Raw genomic sequence first — 20,031 nt, 5'->3', positions numbered from 1 at the left:
GTGGAGTTTTGAGGTGCAGAGCGATGTTCCCTCTCAGCTCTGTGTGTGTGTGTGTGTCGATCATGTCATTGTCCAGAAGATAGTGCCCACATGCACAGCTTGAAAGAAATGTACTAGGAATGTTAGTGCAGAGGGATTTGGCTGTTTGAGTGCAGGAGTCACAAAAAGTTAGTAAGCGGGTGCAGCATGTAATCCAGAAGGGTAATGGGATGCTATCCTTTATTATGAGAAGAAAAGGACTTTGAGGTGAAAATAGAAAAAAGAAACAAAGAACTGTGGATGCTAGAAGTCAGAAACAAAATCAGATATTGTTGGAAAAACTCAGCAGATCTGGCAGGATCTGTGGAAAGAAATCACAGTTAATGTTTTGGGTCCAGTGACCCTTCCTCAGAACTGATTGTAGCTGGGAAGAGGTTGGTATATATGCTGAAGATGGGGTGGGGTGAGGGGTGAGGGATGAGGGGTGAGGAGTAAACAATAGATGTGAATGGAGTCCAGAGAGAGAGAGTTGGATATACAAAGGCATGGGTAAAGATCAGGCTGGGAGAATGAATTGCTGCTAATGGAGACCATTAGTGGCTGACAATAGGTAGTTTATGGTAACAGCCCATGTGATGACAAGGCCTGGTGTGTGGGGGTAGGGGTAAGGGCATGGGAGAAGGTACTCAGGTCCTAAAATTGTTGAACTCGATATTGAGTCCCAAAGGCTGCAGGGTCCCCAAGGGGATAATGAGGTGCTGTTCTTCCAGCTTGCGCTGAGCTTCACTGGAGCACTGCAGCGAGCCTGAGACAGAGATGTTGTCCATGGAACACAGTGGTGTTTTAAAGTGGCAGGCAACTAGAGGTTTAGGGTCATTTTTGTGGACTGAACATAAGTGTTCTGCAAAGCAGTCACCCAGTCTGTATTTCATCTCCTCACTGTAGAGGAGACCACATTGTAAAGTGAGATGCTATGCTTCAGTAACACAGGGCATTAGTGAGACCACATCTCTGTGGAATTCATTACAGCAGGAAGTAGTTGAAGCCAAAACATTGAATGTATTCAAGTGGTGGCTAGATATAGCACTTGGGGCGAATGGGATCAAAGGTTATGGGGAGAAAGCAGGATTAGGGAATTGAGTTGGACGATTAGCCATGATTGTGAAGAATGGTTGAGCAGGCTCGAAGGGCTGAATGGCCTCGTCCTGCTCCTACCTTCTATGTTTCTATCTCAAATACTGTGTGCAGTTTTGATCTCCTTATTGAAGGAAGGATGTAAATGCATTGCAGACGATTTAGAGGATGTTTACTGGACTGATACCTGGAGTGAGTGGGTTGCTTTATGAGGAAAGGTTGGACAGACCCTGGGGTTTAGAAGAGTGAGGGGGGACTGGATTGAAGTGAATAAGGTTCTCAATGGTCTGGACAAGGTCAATCTGGAAAGGATGTTTCCTTTTGTGGGTCAGTCCAGATCCAGGGGGCAGTGATTAAAAATTAGGGGTCACCCTTTTGGGACAGAGATGAGAAGAATTCCTTTTGTGAAGGTGGAACTGTCTGCCTGAGAAGGTGATGGAGGTGGGGCTGTTGAATAATTTTAAGGCAGAGGTCAGTAGACTCCTGGTGGTAGAACATTTCTGCTCCTGGCTCATATGTGTGTTTGTCTGATATGAAAATGACAAAATCCATTCTCCTCTCTCCAGCTCCCGTGCAAGGTCCTTGCAATCCTCCTCCATTTCTTCTTCCTCAGTGTCTTCTCCTGGATGTTGGTTGAAGGTCTCCACCTCTACAGCATGGTCATCAAAGTATTCGGTTCCGAGGAGAGTAAACACTTCTACTATTATGGGATAGGCTGGGGTGAGTATCATTGCCATGGACACTTATTGTGGATAGCTAGCTGATGACTGGAATGTTCAGAAAAGCAGAACGGGATAAAGAGGGAATGTTGGAGCTTAATACTTGCCAAGTATTACAGATTTGGATTGATTTTCAGCGGTTTAAGAAGGTCACAATATAATATGTGGTGCTCAGAAAGCTCACTGGATATTGTGTTTGAATCCTGCAGTACCTGTGTAGGAACGTTGAGGCCACTGGGCCCACTCACAATGGATCAGCAGTTTATAGCTAATAATGATCAACAGGAAATCTATAGATTATCGTGATCCTTTAACTTGAAGTGATATTGGTTAAGAACTTTTTTTTTGCAAAATCATCTACATCCACCTCAGTGGATGAATGACCTTGGATTAAAGTCTCAGCTGAAAGATAGCTCCTCGGACAGCGCTGTACTCCCTCAGCGCTGCACTAGGGTATCAAGGCTGTTTCTGGCCTGAACCTACTGTCTCAGGAGAGTGAGAGTGTTAGCTTCCTCACCAGAGTTGTCAAGATGTGTTTGGTCATTTTAATCATGAGAGATGGGGAGAGTAGCTGCCTTTACCCTCATTTTAAACAAACCAGTGAGTGAAAAGGTCAAACATGATGTTGATGCTTTGATAAACAGCTGAATGTGCACTGTCAATATGTTCTACTTGTCCCTTATTTTAGGCTCACCCTTGGTGATTTGCATTGTGTCTGTCACCTCAGCATTTGGCAGCTATGGAAATGCAGACAAGTGAGTATTCTGGGAGTCAATCTGTTCTATTTGGAATTGTTTCATAGGAATCATTCTGTAGAAAAATCCCCCTTAGTCACTCCATCTTAAACTGCTCTGTGCTGAACCCAGCTCATTGGTATGAGGAGGCCATTCACCCCACTGAATCCTATTCCACCATTCAGTTAGATCACAGAAAATCTGATCCTAACTCCATTTCCCCATCTTAATAGAGTCAACAATCAAAAATCAAATTAAAGCAAAATGCAACAGATGCTGAAAATTTAAAATAACACAGAGAATGCTGGAGACACTCATCAGGTGTGGCAGTGTCTGTGAGGAGAGACACAGAGTTAATGTTTCAAGTCCAGTGACCCTTCTTTAGAATTTAAAATCTATTAATCTTAGTTTGGCAGTTTCCATTTGAGCCCCTATCTCAGCAGCTTTTTGAGTGAGTTTCTGAATTCTGTCACCCTCTTGTACACAGAGGAGTTTCCTGACATCGTCCTCAAATGGTTTGTTTCTAAGGATTCACTTCAATGAGAGGGCAATGTTGCTGTGTTAACCCCTTTGGTCACCTTAAACATGTCAATTACTATCTCACAATTTTCAAAGATCACTCAGAGATAGTAAGAAATGCCAATGCTGGAGTCAGAGATAACAGTGTGGAGCTGGAGGAACACAGCAGGCCAGGCAGCATCAGAGGAGCAGGAAAGCTGACGTTTTGGGTTCGGAATTCTAAAGAAGGGTCCCGACCCAAAACACTGACTCTCCTGCTCCTCTGATGCTGCCTGGCCTGCTGTGTTCATCCAGCTCCACACTGTGTTATGCCAAAGATCACTGCTGACTTTGTTGTGGAGGTGCCGGTGTCGGACTGGGGTGGACAAGGTCAGAAGTCACGCGACACCAGGTTATAGTCCAACAGGTTTATTTGAAATCACAAGCTTTCGGAGCGTTGCTTCTCCTGGTGTAGTGTGACTTCTGACTTTGCTACCTTTTTAACACGCATTGTGTTACGATGTTGCCTTGTGCAAACATCACGTCAGTCAGAGCTCCTCGCAAATTCCTCCCTCTGTCTTTGACATAAGAGTTAAATCCAGCTGCATCACTGTGTAACTCATCAGTGAGTTTTTGGAATGTTTTCCTTTCTCTGGTGTTGAAGGTTACCGGATTTTCCAGTGAACTCTTATAGAACAGGAGCTCAGAATGATTGAGCCAGCCTCTGTCTAGCTGATGTGTTATAAATCACACCATTTATTCTCATTTACTCCAATTAATTAATTGTAAATTAAGCCAAGGAGAACTGAGTACTTCCTCGTCCGACTAATTATTGTCATGGTCTGTGTTTGGGTTTTGCTATTTAACGTTATCTCCAGGGTAAAATGAGATTCTAATGACAGAAGCTTCTGTCATGGGAGTCACAATCTCTTCTCCTTTTCTTAAGAAACATTAATAATTGAACAAAATTCTTACAGTTTGCAATAGGGTGGCAGATAGAAAGAATGTAGCCCCAGCAGAGTCATAATGTGGTAATTATTGCTCCCTTTATGGAGACCGAGTTAGCTATCTGGTTATAAAAACCGATATAATAGCTGGAGGTAAAATTATTTAAACTCTGTAAATATTACTCTGGTTTGTTAAAAATGGAATCTGACAATTTGGGTTAAAGAATGTGAGAATCATGCTGACTAAATGAGATTCTCTCCCATGAACAGTTTTTCTTTGTTGTGTATCAGGGACTAACTGTAATGTAGTTTTATACAGGGCTGTTGCTGTAGATATAACTTCTGCACTGCCTAGTTCCTGTCTAAGGACTTTACTTGTGTTTTCAAGTTTTAACACTCTATTTGTTTTAAGAGAAAGTTATCCCAATGCAGCTACCATTTTCTTGCATTCTTTGTAAGTGACACAGATAATGGAACCTAGATACAGTTTACTGAAAAAGTTCAAACTGATTCATTAACAGCTCAGTTACAGATAAGGACATAAACAATTGTCTGCAAACATGTTTCTTGCAGAATTATACATGACTAACTGTCATGTGGTTTACATTCTGGTCCTTGGCATTACCTAGATCTTAAAGCAGCAACACAGCATTCATTTCTATAGCATTCAGTGTTTTGCCCCATATAGTAGCTCCTGACCTCCTGCAGCTCTGTCATTACTGATTCACATTAATTTTCAAGAAATTCATTACCTTGATTTTTTTCCTTTTCCCAGTCAGATGTGTATTAGAATCATAGAATCTCTACAGTGCAGAAAGAGGCCAAAAAAGTCCCCAAAAAAGCACCCACTCAGACTGACCCAATCCCTGTAAACCTGCATTTCCCATGTGGTAATCCACATATGGTCACTATGGGCAATTTAGCATGGCCAATCCACCTAACCTGCACATCTTTGGACTGTGGGAGGAAACCGGAGCACCCGGAGGAAACCCACACAGACAAGGGGAGAATATGCAAACTCCACACAGACAGTTGCCCGAGGGTGGAATCAAACCCGGGTCCCTGGAGCTGTGAGGTAGTAGTGCTAACCACTGAGCCACAACGCCAGCCTTAATTCCTCATTTGAAAGGTGTAAATCTGTTTTCTTCTCTTTGCAGCTCCTGTCACCCAATCAGACACTTTCTTCCATTCACAATCATTCTGCCACCTTTGCAACTCCTTCAGCCTGTGTTTGAGGGATTTACGTTTGGAATGTTTCCATGCAGAGGAGCTGCATGTGCAGCTTCATGTGTTGGGTAAAACAAAGACAAAATCTCAGGTTGGGTTTCCTGCACACAGATCCTGCCCACTGTCCCCTCTTGGAGGTATGCACATGGTGTCCAGGCTGTGATGGGGTCCTGTTATGTCCCATGTAATGGACTGCTGGCTGGATAGGGAACAGTGAGAGGGAACAGTGAGAGGGAGCAGGTGCAGGGTTGACTGAGTTGTGAATCTGACAACGTCGATTACTGGAAAATCTATGGCACACAAACAGACCATTTCACCCAATACATTGAAGGTGCTGTTTGTGCTCATCATGAGTCCACTCCCACCTTTGGTTCATCTCATCATTTCCTTCTATTCCTTTCTCCATCATGTCTTTATCCAACTTCCTCTTGAATATATTGATGCCATTCACCCTAATCACTTGCTGTGGGAGTGAGGACCACATTCTCCCCACTCCTGGGGTAAAGAAATTAATCTGAGCTCCCGATTGGATTTAGTCTTATAGGTCAGGCCCCTGGGTCAGGTCTCTTCCATAAGTGGAAACTTCTTCTCTCTCAGATTGCAATCTCCTCATTCCTCAAGTCTTCTAACTTCTCTCAGAGGAACCGAGCTCATTTACTGAAAGAGAGGTGAGAGACTCCAACACAAAATGTTTTGAGTTATTGTGAACCTACTTTGCATCCTGTGGTCTTGCAATGAGGCATGGCTCTATGTCTGTTTCTAGCCTGGACACACTGCACAAGTTACTAACTCTGTACAGTCACTAATTACAGACTCTGCTGCTGCGTTTTCGATTTGAAAGACAAACCCATAGAAGGTGCCTGGAAGGTTTAAAACCCTGGATAACACGACTGGTGCAGACGGAGCTGCAGGGTCAGATATGCAGACACTTATGAAACTTCAATGGCTTTGCCCTGGTTGCTTTGATTTTATCAGACCAAGTGCCTACAGGTGCACCAGACCTTTTGCACATTAACAACGTCTGGGAATAGTTAGAATCGCACAGCAGTACAGAGTCAGGAAAGTTAATAGATATCAACAAATCCTATTGAGTCCATGGTGACTGCCTGTACAACAATTCAGCTCCATTAACCTTGTTTTATCCCCACAGCCAAGCAGATTTATGTCCCTCAAGACCCCATCCAATTTCATTTTGAAATCATTGAGCATTACATGCACAGTCTTTATCCCAGGGTAGAAATGTCAATTACAAGGGGACATAGGGTTAAGGGTAAAAAAAGGAGAAAGTTAAATGGAGATGTGAGACGCAATTTTTTCACACAGAGGGTAGCATGGCCTGGAATACGTTGCCAGAGGAGGCGGTGCAGTCAGATACAGTAATATGGACTGCATAGAGGCAAAATGTTTTTAGTTTAGAAAGGCGCCATGCACCGGCTAAAGGGGCCAGTTCCTGTGCTGTACTGTTCTTTGCTCTTGGCTACCTCTGCTTTAGCATCAGGCCAGGTTGTGAATGCTGGCTCCCTTCCAGTCACTACCTAAAAGCGTTCTTCCTCATTTCCCCCAGTATCTCTTTCTTAAAACCTTACATCTGTGGCTCCTAGTCCTTGTGCTATCAGTAAATAGGAAAAGTATTTTTGTGGTCTGTCTTACCTAATTCAATCATAATCTTGTCCACCTTCACATCAACCCACCACCCCCCACCTCTCCCCGAAATCCTTAGTTCCAACTCAAAGCAATGCCATGTTCCTCAAATAATCCTCATCCCTGGAGACCTTCTGACAAACCCCTCCAGTCCCAGGGACCCTCCCACCCTTCCTGTTGGGGTGACCAATACTGAATGTAATAAGCTAGCTCTGGCCTAAATAGAGCTTTAGGAAGGCTCAGCATGAATTCTCTGCTCTCCTACTTAATGTTAGCATTCATTTCAAGAGGGCTAGAAAACAAGACCAGAGATGTACTGTTGAGGCTGTATAAGGCTCTGGTCAGACTGCATTTGGAATATAGTGAGCAGTTTTGGGCCCTGTATCTAAGGAAGGATGTGCTGGCTTTGGAGGGGGTCCAGAAGAGGTTTACAAGAATGATCCTGGGGGTGAAGGCCTTGTCATTTGAGGAGCGGTTGAGGATGCTGGGTCTGTACTCATTGGAGTTTAGAAGAATGAAGGGAGATCTGATTGAAACTTACAGAATACTGAGAGGCCTGGGTAGAGTGGACATGGAGATGTTTCCTTTAGTTGGAGAGACTGGGACCTGAGGGCACAGCTTTAGAGTGAAGGGCCGACCCTTTAGAACTGAGATGAGGAGGAATTTATTCAGCCAGACTGTGGTGACTGTGTGGAACTCATTGCTGTAGAGGGTTGTGGAGACCAAGTCTTTGTGGGTATTTAAGACAGAGATGGATAAGTTCTTGTTTGGTAACAGAATCAAGGGTGACAGGGAGAAGGCAGGAGAATGGGGTTGAGAAACATATTGCCATGATCGAATGGCAGAGCAGACTCAATGGGCCAGATGGCCTAATTATACTACTATAACGTGTGATCTTAAAACCTCTATTTGCAAAGTCTGTCGGGAAGCAGTAATGAATGATGGCTTAGCCAGGGTTACCGACAAAAGAAATTAAAACATGTTTTGCTAACCACTCCCAACATCCCCTGCCTCCTTCAATGATCTAGTCACATGAAATGAGGCAGTGCTGGGCAAGCTAATGGCGCTAAAGGTAGACAAGTCTCCTGGCCCTGATGAAATGCATCCCAGGGTACTAAAAGAGGTGATGGGGGAAATAGCAAATGCACTAGTAATTATTTACCAAAATTCACTGGACTCTGGGGTGGTTCCCGCAGATTGGAAAACAGCCAATGTGACGCCACTGTTTAAAAAAGGAAGTAGACAAAAAGCAGGTAACTATAGGCCAGTTAGCTTAACTTCGGTAGTGGGGAAAATGCTTGAATCTATCATTAAGGAGGAAATAGCAAGACATCTGGATGTAAATTGTCCCATCGGGAACACCCAGCATGTGTTCATGAAGGGTAGGTCATGTTTAACTAATTTGGTGGAATTCTTTGAGGACATTACTTGCATGGTGGACAATGGGGAACCTATGGATGTGGTGTATCTGGATTTCCAGAATGCATTTGACAAGGTGCCACACCAAAGGCTGCTACATAAGATAAAGTTGCATGGTATTACAGGTAATGTATTGGTATGGATAGAGGATTGGTTGACCAGTAGAAAACAAAGAGTAGGGGTAAATGGGTGTTTTTCTGGTTGGTGGTCAGTGGCTAGTGGTGTGCCTCAGGGATCAGTGTTGGGACCACAATTGTTTACAACTTACATAGATGATTTGGAGTTGGGGACTAAGTGTGGTATGTCAAAATTTGCAGATGACACTAAGGTGAGTGGTAGAGCAAAGTGTGCAGAAGACACTGAAAGTCTGCAGAGGGATATAGATAGTCTAAGTGAGTGGGCAAAGGTCTGGCAGATGGAGTACAATGTTGATAAGTGTGAGGTCATCCATTTTGGAAGGAATAACAGCAAAATGGACTATGTTTTAAATGGTAAAAAACTGCAGCACGCTGCTGTGCAGAGGGACTTGGGTGTCCTTGTGCATGAATCGCCAAAAGTAGGATTGCAGGTGCAGCAGGTAATTAAAAAGGCAAATGGAATTTTGTCTGCCATTGCTAGAGGGATGGAGTTTAAAAACAGGGAGGCTATGCTGCAGCTGTATAGGGTCCTGGTGAGGCCACACCTGGAGTACCGTGTGCAGTTTTGGTCTCCTTACTGGAGAAGAGATATACTAGCACTGGAGGGGGTGCAGAGGAGATTCACTCGGTTGATTCCAGAGTTGAGAGGGTTGGATTATGAGGAGAGACTGAGTAGGCTGGGATTATACTCATTGGAATTCAGAAGAATGAGGGGAGATCTTATAGAAACGTAATAGATTATGAAGGGAATAGATAAGGTGGAGGCAGGGAGGTTGTTTCCGCTAGCAGGTGAAACTAGGACTACGGGGCATCGCCTCAAAATAAAGGGAAGCAGATGTAGGACTGAGGTCAGGAGGAACTTCTTCACCCAAAAGGTTGTGAATCTGTGGAATTCCCTGCCCAGTGAAGTGGTTGAAGCTACCTCGCTGAATGTTTTTAAGGCAAGGCTTGATAAATTTTTGAACAGTAAAGGAATTAAGGGTTATGGTGAATGGGTGGGTAAGTGGAGCTGAGTCTCAAAGATCAGCCGTGATCTTATTAAATGGCAGGGCAGGCTCGAGGGGCCAGAAGGCCTACTCCTGCTCCTAGTTCTTATGTTCTTATGAAATCCCAGGTCACTCTGTCTCTGCCTATTCTTTAAAACTGTGCCATTAGATGTCTGTGTTACCACACCTTACTCCTTCCACCGAGATGTGCCACTTCACAAATCTGTGTTAACAATCTCAGAAAAGCAGAGCTCCAGCACTGAGCTTTGTGAAATGTGCCAAAAGGAGCACCTTTTGGTTGGAACTCTCAATCCCAGCAGGGTCTTGGCCCTAGTGCTTACATCAGCATTTCTACTCCATTGCATCGTTGTGATGAAGGGTCACTGGACTCGAAACTTTTGTTTCTATCCCCACAGATGCTGCTAGACCCTGCTGAGTTTCTTCAGCAATTTTTGTTTCTGTTTCACTGCAAGCTGGTGTACAAAGCAACCACACCGAACCCATATGGGCTACAGCTGACAATTACACATAAACAACAAATTAGTTCGAGTTCCCTTTATGGAGCAGAGTGTCCTCACAAGTGTCTTGCAGAATATAACTGATCACCACTTCAGTCAAAACCTGACTGTGACCAGTCACTCTCTGAGATGGGTCATGCCGTACAACAACAGAAAACCTCCAGCCCGTTTGAAGCAGAATATTTTTAAAATGCATTCACTGAAATTATGGCATCATTTAATGCTGTGTGTAGGTCAAAAAGGGTACTGTCTGAGACCAGGGCTAAATGCGTAGGTGGCAAGGAAAGCAGAAGGAACCTTCAAAGCTTCTCAGATGATGATTCCTTTCATATGGAGATGAAGTATTTAGGTCATGAGTCAGGTTATGTTCGAATAGCAAAACATAGTAATGCAGGAACAGGTAGCTGAACATGTTTGGAGTGCAGAATTTGTCAGGGAGCAGCTTAAGCTGATAATAGATTGTTTAGCAGTATCTGAGCTGCTTTTACAGCCTGGTTCATTTACACCAGTCACTCAGCTAGTTTTACAGATCAGTTCACCAACCTTTGAAAAGGCGCAGATATTAATTTGTGAATGGAGGGGCCCTTGTAGCACAGTGGTACTGAACCTAGCTCTGGGCTAGGTGGCCCTGGGGTCAAGTCCCACCTGCTTCAGAAGTGTGTAATAACAGGTCGATTGGAAAGTATAAGAAAATTACAAGATGATTTTAAGGTGGCCTACGGATGACCTAAATGTTCAAACCAATCATGAAGTAACTCCTCTAAGTGTAGCTAAAATCCAGCCAACTAGACAGTCAGGTCAATGAGAGCCAATCTATTACGAATCATTTCTTTTGCATTCAAACGTGGCGGTCAGGGCGGAAGATCTATTTGTCATTTGTTCTTCGGGTAAATCCATTAGGCTACAAACATCCTCTGAACAAATCCACAACTGAAATCAAAATGCTAAAAAAGTCAGTTTGATTGATTAGCTGAAGAGGAACTCACTCTGCCAACACTCGAGCTGTGCAGCTCAGACAAAATAGGAGGAAATACTTGTAAATGTGGAACTGTCTCCCAGAAAGAGTTTAAACACTTAGGGCCCACTACAGTTTTCAAAAATGGATTGAGTATTTTGCTTTGGGGATGAAGACAAATGGAGAAAATACAGGTAATTAGAGCAGGATAGCTGTATTGATTTTTGCCCTTAATATTTTCAGTTAAAAATTGCCATTAGCTCTAACAGTCTTTAAAATTATTTTTTCTCATCCATTGGTTACACCACTTGCCCTGTTGGTTCCTGTAACTCTCTCAGTCTTCAGAATTTCCACATCTATTTGGTCTTTGCAAACATAAAGAAACAAAGCAAATGCCAGGGTCTTACATTCTGGAATTTCCCTCTGAAATCTCTCTCTCTCCTTTCGGGGAAGTGATGATATTTGTGGTATTATCGCTGGATCATTACTCTAAAGACCCAGGTAATGTTCTGGAACCCTGGGTTCAAATCCCTCCACAGTAGATGGTGGAATTTGAATTTGATGAAAAAAAAATCTGGAATTAAGAGTCTAGTGATGACCACAAATCCATTGCCGATTGTCGGAAAAACCCATCTGATTCACTAATGCCCTTAGGGAAGGAAACTGCCATCTTTACCTGGTCTGGCCTACACGTGACTCCAGACCCACAGCAATGTGGTTGACTCTTAACTGCCCCATGGGCAATTAGGGATGGGCAACAAATGCTAGTCTAGTCAGTGACACCCTTGTCCTGTGACTTAATGAAAGAAAATCCTCCTTAAAACCTCGTCTTTGATGAAGTATGAGGTGACTTGCTGTAGTATTTCCTTAATTGGTTTAGTGTCTATCTGTGATTGATAATTGCTGGTTTTGAAGCACCTTGGAGTATTGTTGCTACTTCAAATGTGTTGTACAAAAACAGGTTGTCAATTCTGCTTCCTACCTAACTCATTACATGAGGTGACTGTGCAATTGGATGAAGCCTTTCCTGTTTTGACGCGTGTGCTGATTTTGTCCCAGATTTTTTGAAAAACCCTTTTCCATTCCTTTCAACACTGCTCACTTTTCTAAAGGCCAAAGGATTCAAATTCCAGTCACTAAGCTCTTCATGTATCAGCTCAGAGTGCTCTGTTTATATAGCGAGGGACAGCGGTGTAGTTTTGTTGCAAAACAGACGATAATTTTATTACTAAACCCAGTTTACGAGACCACGTCCTTGTCTTATGCAGCTTGTCTCACAATCCACTTACTGGCTGAGTAACAAAAAGATGTGTGACCCTGAATTATGTGTTGTTGTTCAGCCCTAGTTCCATAGCATACATCTTGAATGTAAATCACCACAACTTGTGTATGATGTCAATCACTGGATGTTTCTAGCCAGTGGGATCAATTATTAATGTCCCTTTCTCATTATTGCAAAGTCAAGGTGAAGTGTCAGTTGCTCTGTTTTTGCATCTTCATTCAATTTGTTGGGTTTCACAAGGAAGCAGCAGACAGGCTGAGAACTTGTGGTTTGTAAATGTGTTCTCAGTGTTTTCTGTTTGTTCCTTGCCTCTGAGTTTGTGTAAGGAAAATAAAAAAAGCCTTTGAATCAGAATGAAATTTTCCAGAAAGCCGGTACACATGACTGATTAAACCTCAGGTTTTGCTTCGGTTCCAATGAATGGTAATATTTGAGTAATATGCAGAGGACTTGCTGCCACTCTGCTCACTAGGGTCTGAGATAGCTGATAGCCCAATGTGTGATCTACAGACTCTCCCAGCTGGGTTGGGAAAGATGAGCGTTTGAAGGTTTATCTCTCTGTCTGACACCTCAGCATCACACTCCTGCCGACGGTGCCTTCCTGTATGAAAGTGCCTTCTCCATTTTGCTCAGTCTCAAGCCCATGTCTCCCATGACCCAATGGGGGAATCTTTGACCTCTTTGAGGAGGTTTTGAGAATATCCCTAAAGCATTTTCACCAACCTCCTGGGAGTCTCCTCCCCTGACACAATTCCATGTTGAGCAGGTTGCTCTGGTGGTTATGTGTCCTGCCCCATTGGAACTGGTTTTGAGTGATGGCTGCCTTGACACAGGGCAGCTTGGCTGGAGGGAGGAGACTGCTGTTGGGTTCCTGTGCCCCTGGATTTGGAAGATTTGTGCGAATGCTCCACTGTTGTATTTCTGCAGTGCTCTCAGCTTCTCCTGGACATTGTCCAAGTCTCCCAAGCCAATAAAACACCAGCATCAGCACAGCACAGTAAGCCAGGGCTTAGTGTGGGTTTGAAACACTGCTCTTCAATCATTCTGCTGCTCACCCACCAAAGGCAGACCTGCCACATTGACCATGATGGGAGTTTCATTGTCTGTGTCTATGTCTCTGCTTTTATTTTCTGAGGGCTGTGACTCTTCGGAATTTCCTTCCTCAAAAGGCAGTAGATGCAGAATCTTTAAATGTATTGAAGGCAGAGGGAGATAGATTCTTGATTCCCAAGGGGATGAAGGATTATCGGGATATGCAGGAATGTAGAGTTGAAGTTTGGGGGAAGTGTATCGAAATGAATAGAAAACTGGTTGGCAGAGAGGAAACAAATAGTAGGAATTAATGAGTCCTTTTCAAATTGGCAGGCATTAACTAGTGGGATACCACAGGGATTGGTGCTGGGACCCCAGCTATTCACAATATATATTAATGATTTGGATGAAGGAGAAAAATGTAACATCTCAAAGTTTGCAGATGATACCAAGTTGGGTGGGAGGGTGAACTGCGACAAGGATGCAGAGATCCTTCAGTATGATCTCGACAGGTTGGGTGATTCGGTAAATCAATGGCAGATGCAGCATTATTTGGATAAATGTTCGGTTATTCACTTTGGAAGCAAAAACAAGAAGGCAGATTATTACCCGAATGGCTGTAAATTGGGAGAGGGGAATGTGCAGCGGGACCTGGATGTCCTTGTGCACCAGTCACTGAAGGTAAGCATGCAGGTGCAGCAGGTGGTAAAGAAGGTAAACGGTATGTTGGCCTTCATTGCGAGAGGTTTCGTGTACAGGAGCAGGGATGTGTTGTTACAGTTATACAGGGCCTTGGTGAGACCACACCTGGAATATTGTGTGCAGTTTTGGTCTCCTTTTCTGAGGAAGGATGCTCTTGCTCTCAAGGGAGTGCAGCGAAGGTTTACCAGGCTGATTCCGTGGATGTTGGGACTGATGTATGAGGAGAGAATAACTGGGTTGGGATTGTTTCCATTAGAGTTCAGAGGAATGAGGGGGGATTGCATAGAGACTTGTAAAATTCTAACAGGACTGGACAGGGTAAATGCAGGGAGGATGTTCCCAATGGTGGGTGTGTCCAGAACCAGGGGTCACAGTCTGAGGATTCGGGGTAGTCCATTTAGGACGGAGATAAGGAGACATTTCTTCACCCAAAGAGTGGTGAGCCTGTGGAATTCATTATCACAGGAAGCAGTTGATGCCAAGACATTGAATGTATTCAAGAGGCAGCTAGATATAGCACTTGGGGCGAATGGGATCAAAGGTTATGGGGAGAAAGCAGGATTAGGCTATTGAGTTGGACGATCAGCCATGATTGTGATGAATGGCGGAACAGGCTTGAAGGGCCGAATGGCCTCCTCCTGCTCCTATCTTCTATGTTTCTGTGTTAATATCAGATCAGCCGTGATCTTATTGATTGTTGTAGCAGCATCGATGGACCAACTGGAAAGCTGTAGCTTCAACTGATTCATACAGTCATGCAGTGCGGAAACAGACCCTTCGCTCCAACTCATCTATGCTGACCAGGCATCCTCAACTGATCTAGTTCCACTTGCCAGCACTTGGCCCATATCCCCCTAAACCCTTCCCGTTCATGTACACATCCAGATGCCTTTTAAATGTTGTAATTGTACCAGCCTCCACCACTACCTCTGGTGGCTCATTCCATACATGCACCACCCTCTGTGTGAAAACATTACCCCTTAGGTGCCTTTTAAATCTTTCTCCTCTAACCTTAAACCTATGCTCTCTAGTTTTGGGTTCCACCTGGGAAAAAGACCTTGGCTATTTACTCTATCCATGTCCCTCATGATTTTATAGAAATCTGTAAGGTTACCCCTCAGCCTCTGCTGCTCCAGGGAAAATAGCCCCAGCCTATTCAGCCTCAAGCTGTAACTCAGACCCTCCACCACCCCATTCCATAGAAAGAATTTCATCTGACTCCCCGGGATGAGATTTATGTCACTCCCTGGGTTGAGTTTAATCTCACTGCTTGTGTTAGACTCGCTGTTGTCAGTCAGACACATTTTCCCCAATGACAGCATCACGAAAGACGAGCAGACGCTTGTTTCTCACTGCGTTGAGGGGAGGCCATTGAGCCTATTTAACCTGCTGTGCCATTCAGTCAGATCCCAGCTTGTCTGTACCTCAGTCCCAATGACCCACCTCTGTTCCATCTCCCTCAATGCCTTAGCCCACAACATTCTATCCATCTCCATCGTGAAATATCCGAATTGACCCTCTGCAACGACAGTCTCTGGAGGAAGGAGAGAAGAGAAGAGACAGAGAGGGAGAGAGTTCCAGATTTCTGGGCATGAAGTTTCTTTCTGATTTCCCCCATGAATGGCCTGGCTGTAATTTCAAGGTTGTGTCCTTGTGTTCAGAACTTTCCCTATGAGTCTGTTGTTGAGAACGCAGTCATATTGGCCTTGCAACATTGACTGGGTTTCTGTCTGCACAGATGCTGCCAGAGGTAGTACGCAATGTTCCTTCTCATTGTCTTACTGTGTGCAGCAGAACTTTCTGGAATCAGAGCTCAGTGATGTAATCAGCGTTCCGATGTTGATCACCATGGGTGAAATGCCAGAGTGGCTGCACACAGAGTTGAGAGGGAATGTTGCTGCTGACTTTCTCCAACATTCTCTGTGTTTGTTGCTGCAGGATTGTGCTCCCATCTCTACTTTCATAATCCATCCCCCATACAATAAACAAGGACACTCCACTGGCCTTCCCAATCACTTGCTGCACCTGCTGACTAACTTTGTGTGGTTTATGTAGTAGGACACCCAGATCCCTCTGCACCTCACAATTATCCGATCCCTCTTCTTTTCAATAACACACTGCTTTCGCATTCTGGCCATCGAAGAGAGCCAGTTCACACTTTCCCAGGTTATAGTCCAACGGTTCTCTTTGTCCACGAATGACTGGGATGACTAGGGATGTCGAGGGGAAGGAACTTATTCAGGAAGGTGAGTGAAAATGAGAGGAATGTGAAAGGGCGATAGTCAGGAGAAGGAATGGGGTAGGGAAGCAATGGCCGGCTGGATTTGACTGAGGGGAGTCTGGTGAGGGGTGGGGACACAACAGTAGGTGGGACACAACACTACCCTGCCCTCATTTTGGAAAGCAATTGTCTGACCCTTACAGGACCTGACAGCATCCCCCACCTCCCCACGCCTCCCGCCACCAAAACCTCAACACCATCTACCAAATCCAGCCTCTCCTCCCCATCCCGACATTCCCACCCGAAACACTCCGTCACCTACCTTGCCCCTTACTGACCTATAACCTGGCAACCTAGGCTCCCACCTTAACCTTGAAAGGAGCTGTGAAAGGGGCTGTCTATATTTCTGGACATTTAAATCACAGAAAGGGGCAACTTGTTGCTGTGAGAAAGGAAGGTGTGGGGTTTGCAGATGGTTGGCCTTCTATCCCACACTACGAAGGACCCATCAAATTTAAAGAATGTTCTGCATTTCTAAAGGAGCCCTGATTGGAAACTCCTGTCACAAATGCAGAGCATTAACTCGAGAATAGGGTGACCAACCCGAGTGTGATTGGCATTCCTTGGAAAAGTTGGCCTTTCCAGTCTCCTATTCTACCTCATTAGTAAACATCGACATTACCCCCTGGTAACAGCAATGCTGTGAATAAACTGACTGGAATTTGCTCTGTGAGACCTGCCCAGGTGGTGATTCTGGGTGTAGATGGCATAGTGGTTCAGTAGTTAGCACTGCTGCCTCACAGTGCCAGGGACCCAGGTTCAATTCCACCCTTGAGTGATTATCTGTGTGGAGTTTGCACATTCTCCCCGTGTCTGCGTGAGTTTCCTCCAGGTGCTCCGGTTTCCTCCCACAGTCCAAAGGTGTGCAGGTTAGGTAGCGGCCATGTTAAACTGTCCATATAGTGTCCAGGGATGTGCAAGCTGGGTCGGTTAGCCATGGGAAATGCAGGGTTACAGGGATAGGGTGGGTCTGGGTGGGATGCTCTTCAGAGGGTCAGTGTGGACTCGATTTGCCAAATGGTCTGTTTCTACACTGATTCTATGATGAGGTTTGACTGTCCTGTCAACACCATTTGCTGACGTTCTTGTGTTTCTCGTGCAGTTGTTGGCTGTCGATTGAAAGGGGAGCAATCTGGGCGTTTGTGGCCCCAGCACTGTTTGTGGTTGTGGTAAGTGACACTTCTGAACTTTACACACGTTTAATGGTGTTCACTGGATATCAATGTCAGAGCAATACCGATGGGAATGGCGTTTACAGAGAACCTCGGGGAATGGGCAAACTTTCATAGAATCTCACTGAAGATCTCACTGCATGTGTTCCTAGCTGATACTGTAGAATGGACGCAATGTTTAGAGCATGCCTTTGAACTCTCTCCAGCTCGATAAAGAATCCTTTTGAAATTGTTTCACTCCTGATTTCTTTGTGGAAACACTCTGATGTCAAATAATCCAGCAATTAAAATAATTGCTGAAAGAAGCCGAGAAGAGATGAGGACAAGTCTTTTTTTAAATGTTAAGAGTTGAGTTCTGGAATCCACCGCCTGAAACAGCAATAACATCAGACTCTAGCAACTTGGATAAAACATCAAAAGGCAGCATTTACCAGGCTGCAGGTTAAGAATGGAGGGAATGGGACTGATTAGAAAGCATTTCCGAACAGCCAGAACGGGCACTGTGGGCCGAATGGCCTCCCCTTGTGCTGGACCATTACCTGACGACTGAAACTGCAGACTGCTGGCCCAGGAATTACAGTGCCCATTGAAGTTTGCAGTATGTCTTTGTAGTCTTTCCAACTCCATAAACAATCTCCTTACTGCAATTAATTAATTCCTGATTACTTTTTGCAAAATCAGCAATCTAATTCCTTTAGCCTGAAGGGTTGGCCCTTTTTGGATGTGCTGAATTCAGGGCCCTGTTAGAGATTGAGTTGTTTTGACTCCATTTCCTTTCTCTAAAACCTTTTCTAGTCTTTGTGTGTCTAGATCCAGTATCTTTCTTCAATACTGCAGTTGGTTTGGAATCAACCATTTGTGTCAAAAGCAGTTTGCAGTTATAAAACGGATTGTTCTGTAAGTGTCCTTAATATGGCACTTCAATCTGAAGGAATCTCGTTAGAAAATGTGAGTCTTTGCTGAATTGTGCTGTCAGGGTTGAGTTATTCACTCTGGTGTTGGGGAGCTTGACTGGTTTCAGGACCCAGAAAATCATAGGACGTCGGAACAGAAAACACAGGCCATTCAGCCCGTCGAATCTTCTCTGCCACCCAATGAGATCATGGCTGATCTGATAATCCTCAGCTGCACTTTCCTGCCTTATCCAAAGGGATAATCAGCTGATACTAAAGCCAGTAACCTGATTGGGAACAATCCATTGTTGCATCCAATTACTATTCCACAGGATCAGCACTCCGGCTAAAATGGGGTAAGCTCCTGGGAGAGACATGGAAGCAAATGGAAAACCCCACGTCAGCTTGGTGCAGGAACAAAACTGGGAAATTCCTCTTCCACTCCCTGAGGTGATCCAATCTGATCCAAGAAATAACTTTGGCCCCGATCTTTCCTTTTGTACAAAGTGATCACCTTCTGAGTCAGAAATAGGTCCTGCTCTCACTTGAAGGAATTTTTGTGAATTCTTCATGACAGCTGGTTCCACAGGTTCATTATTCCCAAGGGAAAACTTCACTTCCTAATGTCAGTCTCTGATTTGACCACTTACAACTTCAAATATGTTACATCCCTTGAATCACACTGAGATATGAGACCACCAGCCCCTGCAAGTTCCCCTCCCAGCCACTCGCCTTCCTGACTTGGAAATATATCGCCGTTCCTTCACCAGTCACTGGGTCAAAATCCTGGAATTCCCTCCCTAAGGACATTGTGGGTCAACCTACAGCACACGGACTGCAGCGATTCAAGAAGGCAGCTCACCCCCACCTTCTCAAGGGGCAACTAGGGACGGGCAATAAATGCTGGGCCCGGCCAGCGACGTCCACATCCCTGAAGGAATAAAAAATGAAAACTATTTAATTGGAACACATTGCCTCCTAGAATGCAGTCTAATCCCTTCATTATCTCGAAACCGCAATCAAGCCATCGGAAAGTCAACACTTTACTAAACATTTTTAGCCTATTTTAATAATTGAGATGCTTCAAACTATGAATTAATTTTGTGGTCCCTCCTTTCTGCTGCTGTTTCAATGTGTCCACATCACTTAGCAGCATCTCCATAAATAGCTACTTATGCAACAGTGACAGAGAAAACGTTGAGAAATCTAAGGAGCTCCGAGCAAAGTCCTGGCAATTTGTGTCTGTCCACGTTACATCATACTGAGATTGTGAATGGTGATATATAAATGCAGCTCTTCCTTCTGTCTTTCTCTACATTACGGCACTTCATCTCCAGATCCATCCTGGTCTCTGCTTTGAAGCGAATTTTGAGAGTTACTGCAGGTACAAGCACATTCTGAAATCCAGCAATTTAGGAAGGTTTAGAAGCAGAGAATGTGTTTCCGTTCCAAATGTTGTGCTGCTAGATTTTAAAGAATAAAGCATTGAGGAGTTTGAGGACAAGGCAAAAGCTGAAGGTTAAAGAGCATCGAGAATCTGAGGTTGAAGGATTCCATAGCGTTTTTTTGTGAATGTGCCAAGCATTACTCCGAAAGGTTGGGTTCACAGCTCAGAATGCACACACAAAGTCATCAAAACCAGAACAGGAGGAGTAATGAGCAGGATCAGGAGAATTGGAGAAATGGAGAAATGGAGGATAATGGGAGGAGGAGTGGGGTTGATGGAGGAGTGGGGTTGATGGAGGAGTGGGGTTGATGGAGGGGTGGGGGCGATG

At 44.4% G+C, this 20,031-nt stretch overlaps 1 protein-coding gene across 1 annotated transcript in view; it reads left to right on the top strand.

Moving 5' to 3' along the window:
• LOC109933615 (adhesion G-protein coupled receptor D1-like) overlaps nucleotides 1-20,031 on the top strand; it is a 104,178-nt gene that overhangs the window by 11,310 nt on the left and 72,837 nt on the right. Inside the window, exons 3-5 of the mRNA XM_048611762.1 lie at nucleotides 1,680-1,833; nucleotides 2,521-2,587; nucleotides 17,294-17,360. Of these exons, the coding sequence (XP_048467719.1) occupies nucleotides 1,680-1,833; nucleotides 2,521-2,587; nucleotides 17,294-17,360 (288 nt within the window). The remainder of the gene's footprint in view (nucleotides 1-1,679; nucleotides 1,834-2,520; nucleotides 2,588-17,293; nucleotides 17,361-20,031) is intronic.

This window comes from Rhincodon typus, chromosome 24, assembly GCF_021869965.1.
Source record: "Rhincodon typus isolate 14 chromosome 24, sRhiTyp1.1, whole genome shotgun sequence".
NCBI classification, from domain to species: domain Eukaryota; kingdom Metazoa; phylum Chordata; class Chondrichthyes; order Orectolobiformes; family Rhincodontidae; genus Rhincodon; species Rhincodon typus.
The sequence above is the reverse complement of the archived record's forward strand: the minus strand, read 5'-3'. Positions and strand labels throughout refer to the sequence as shown.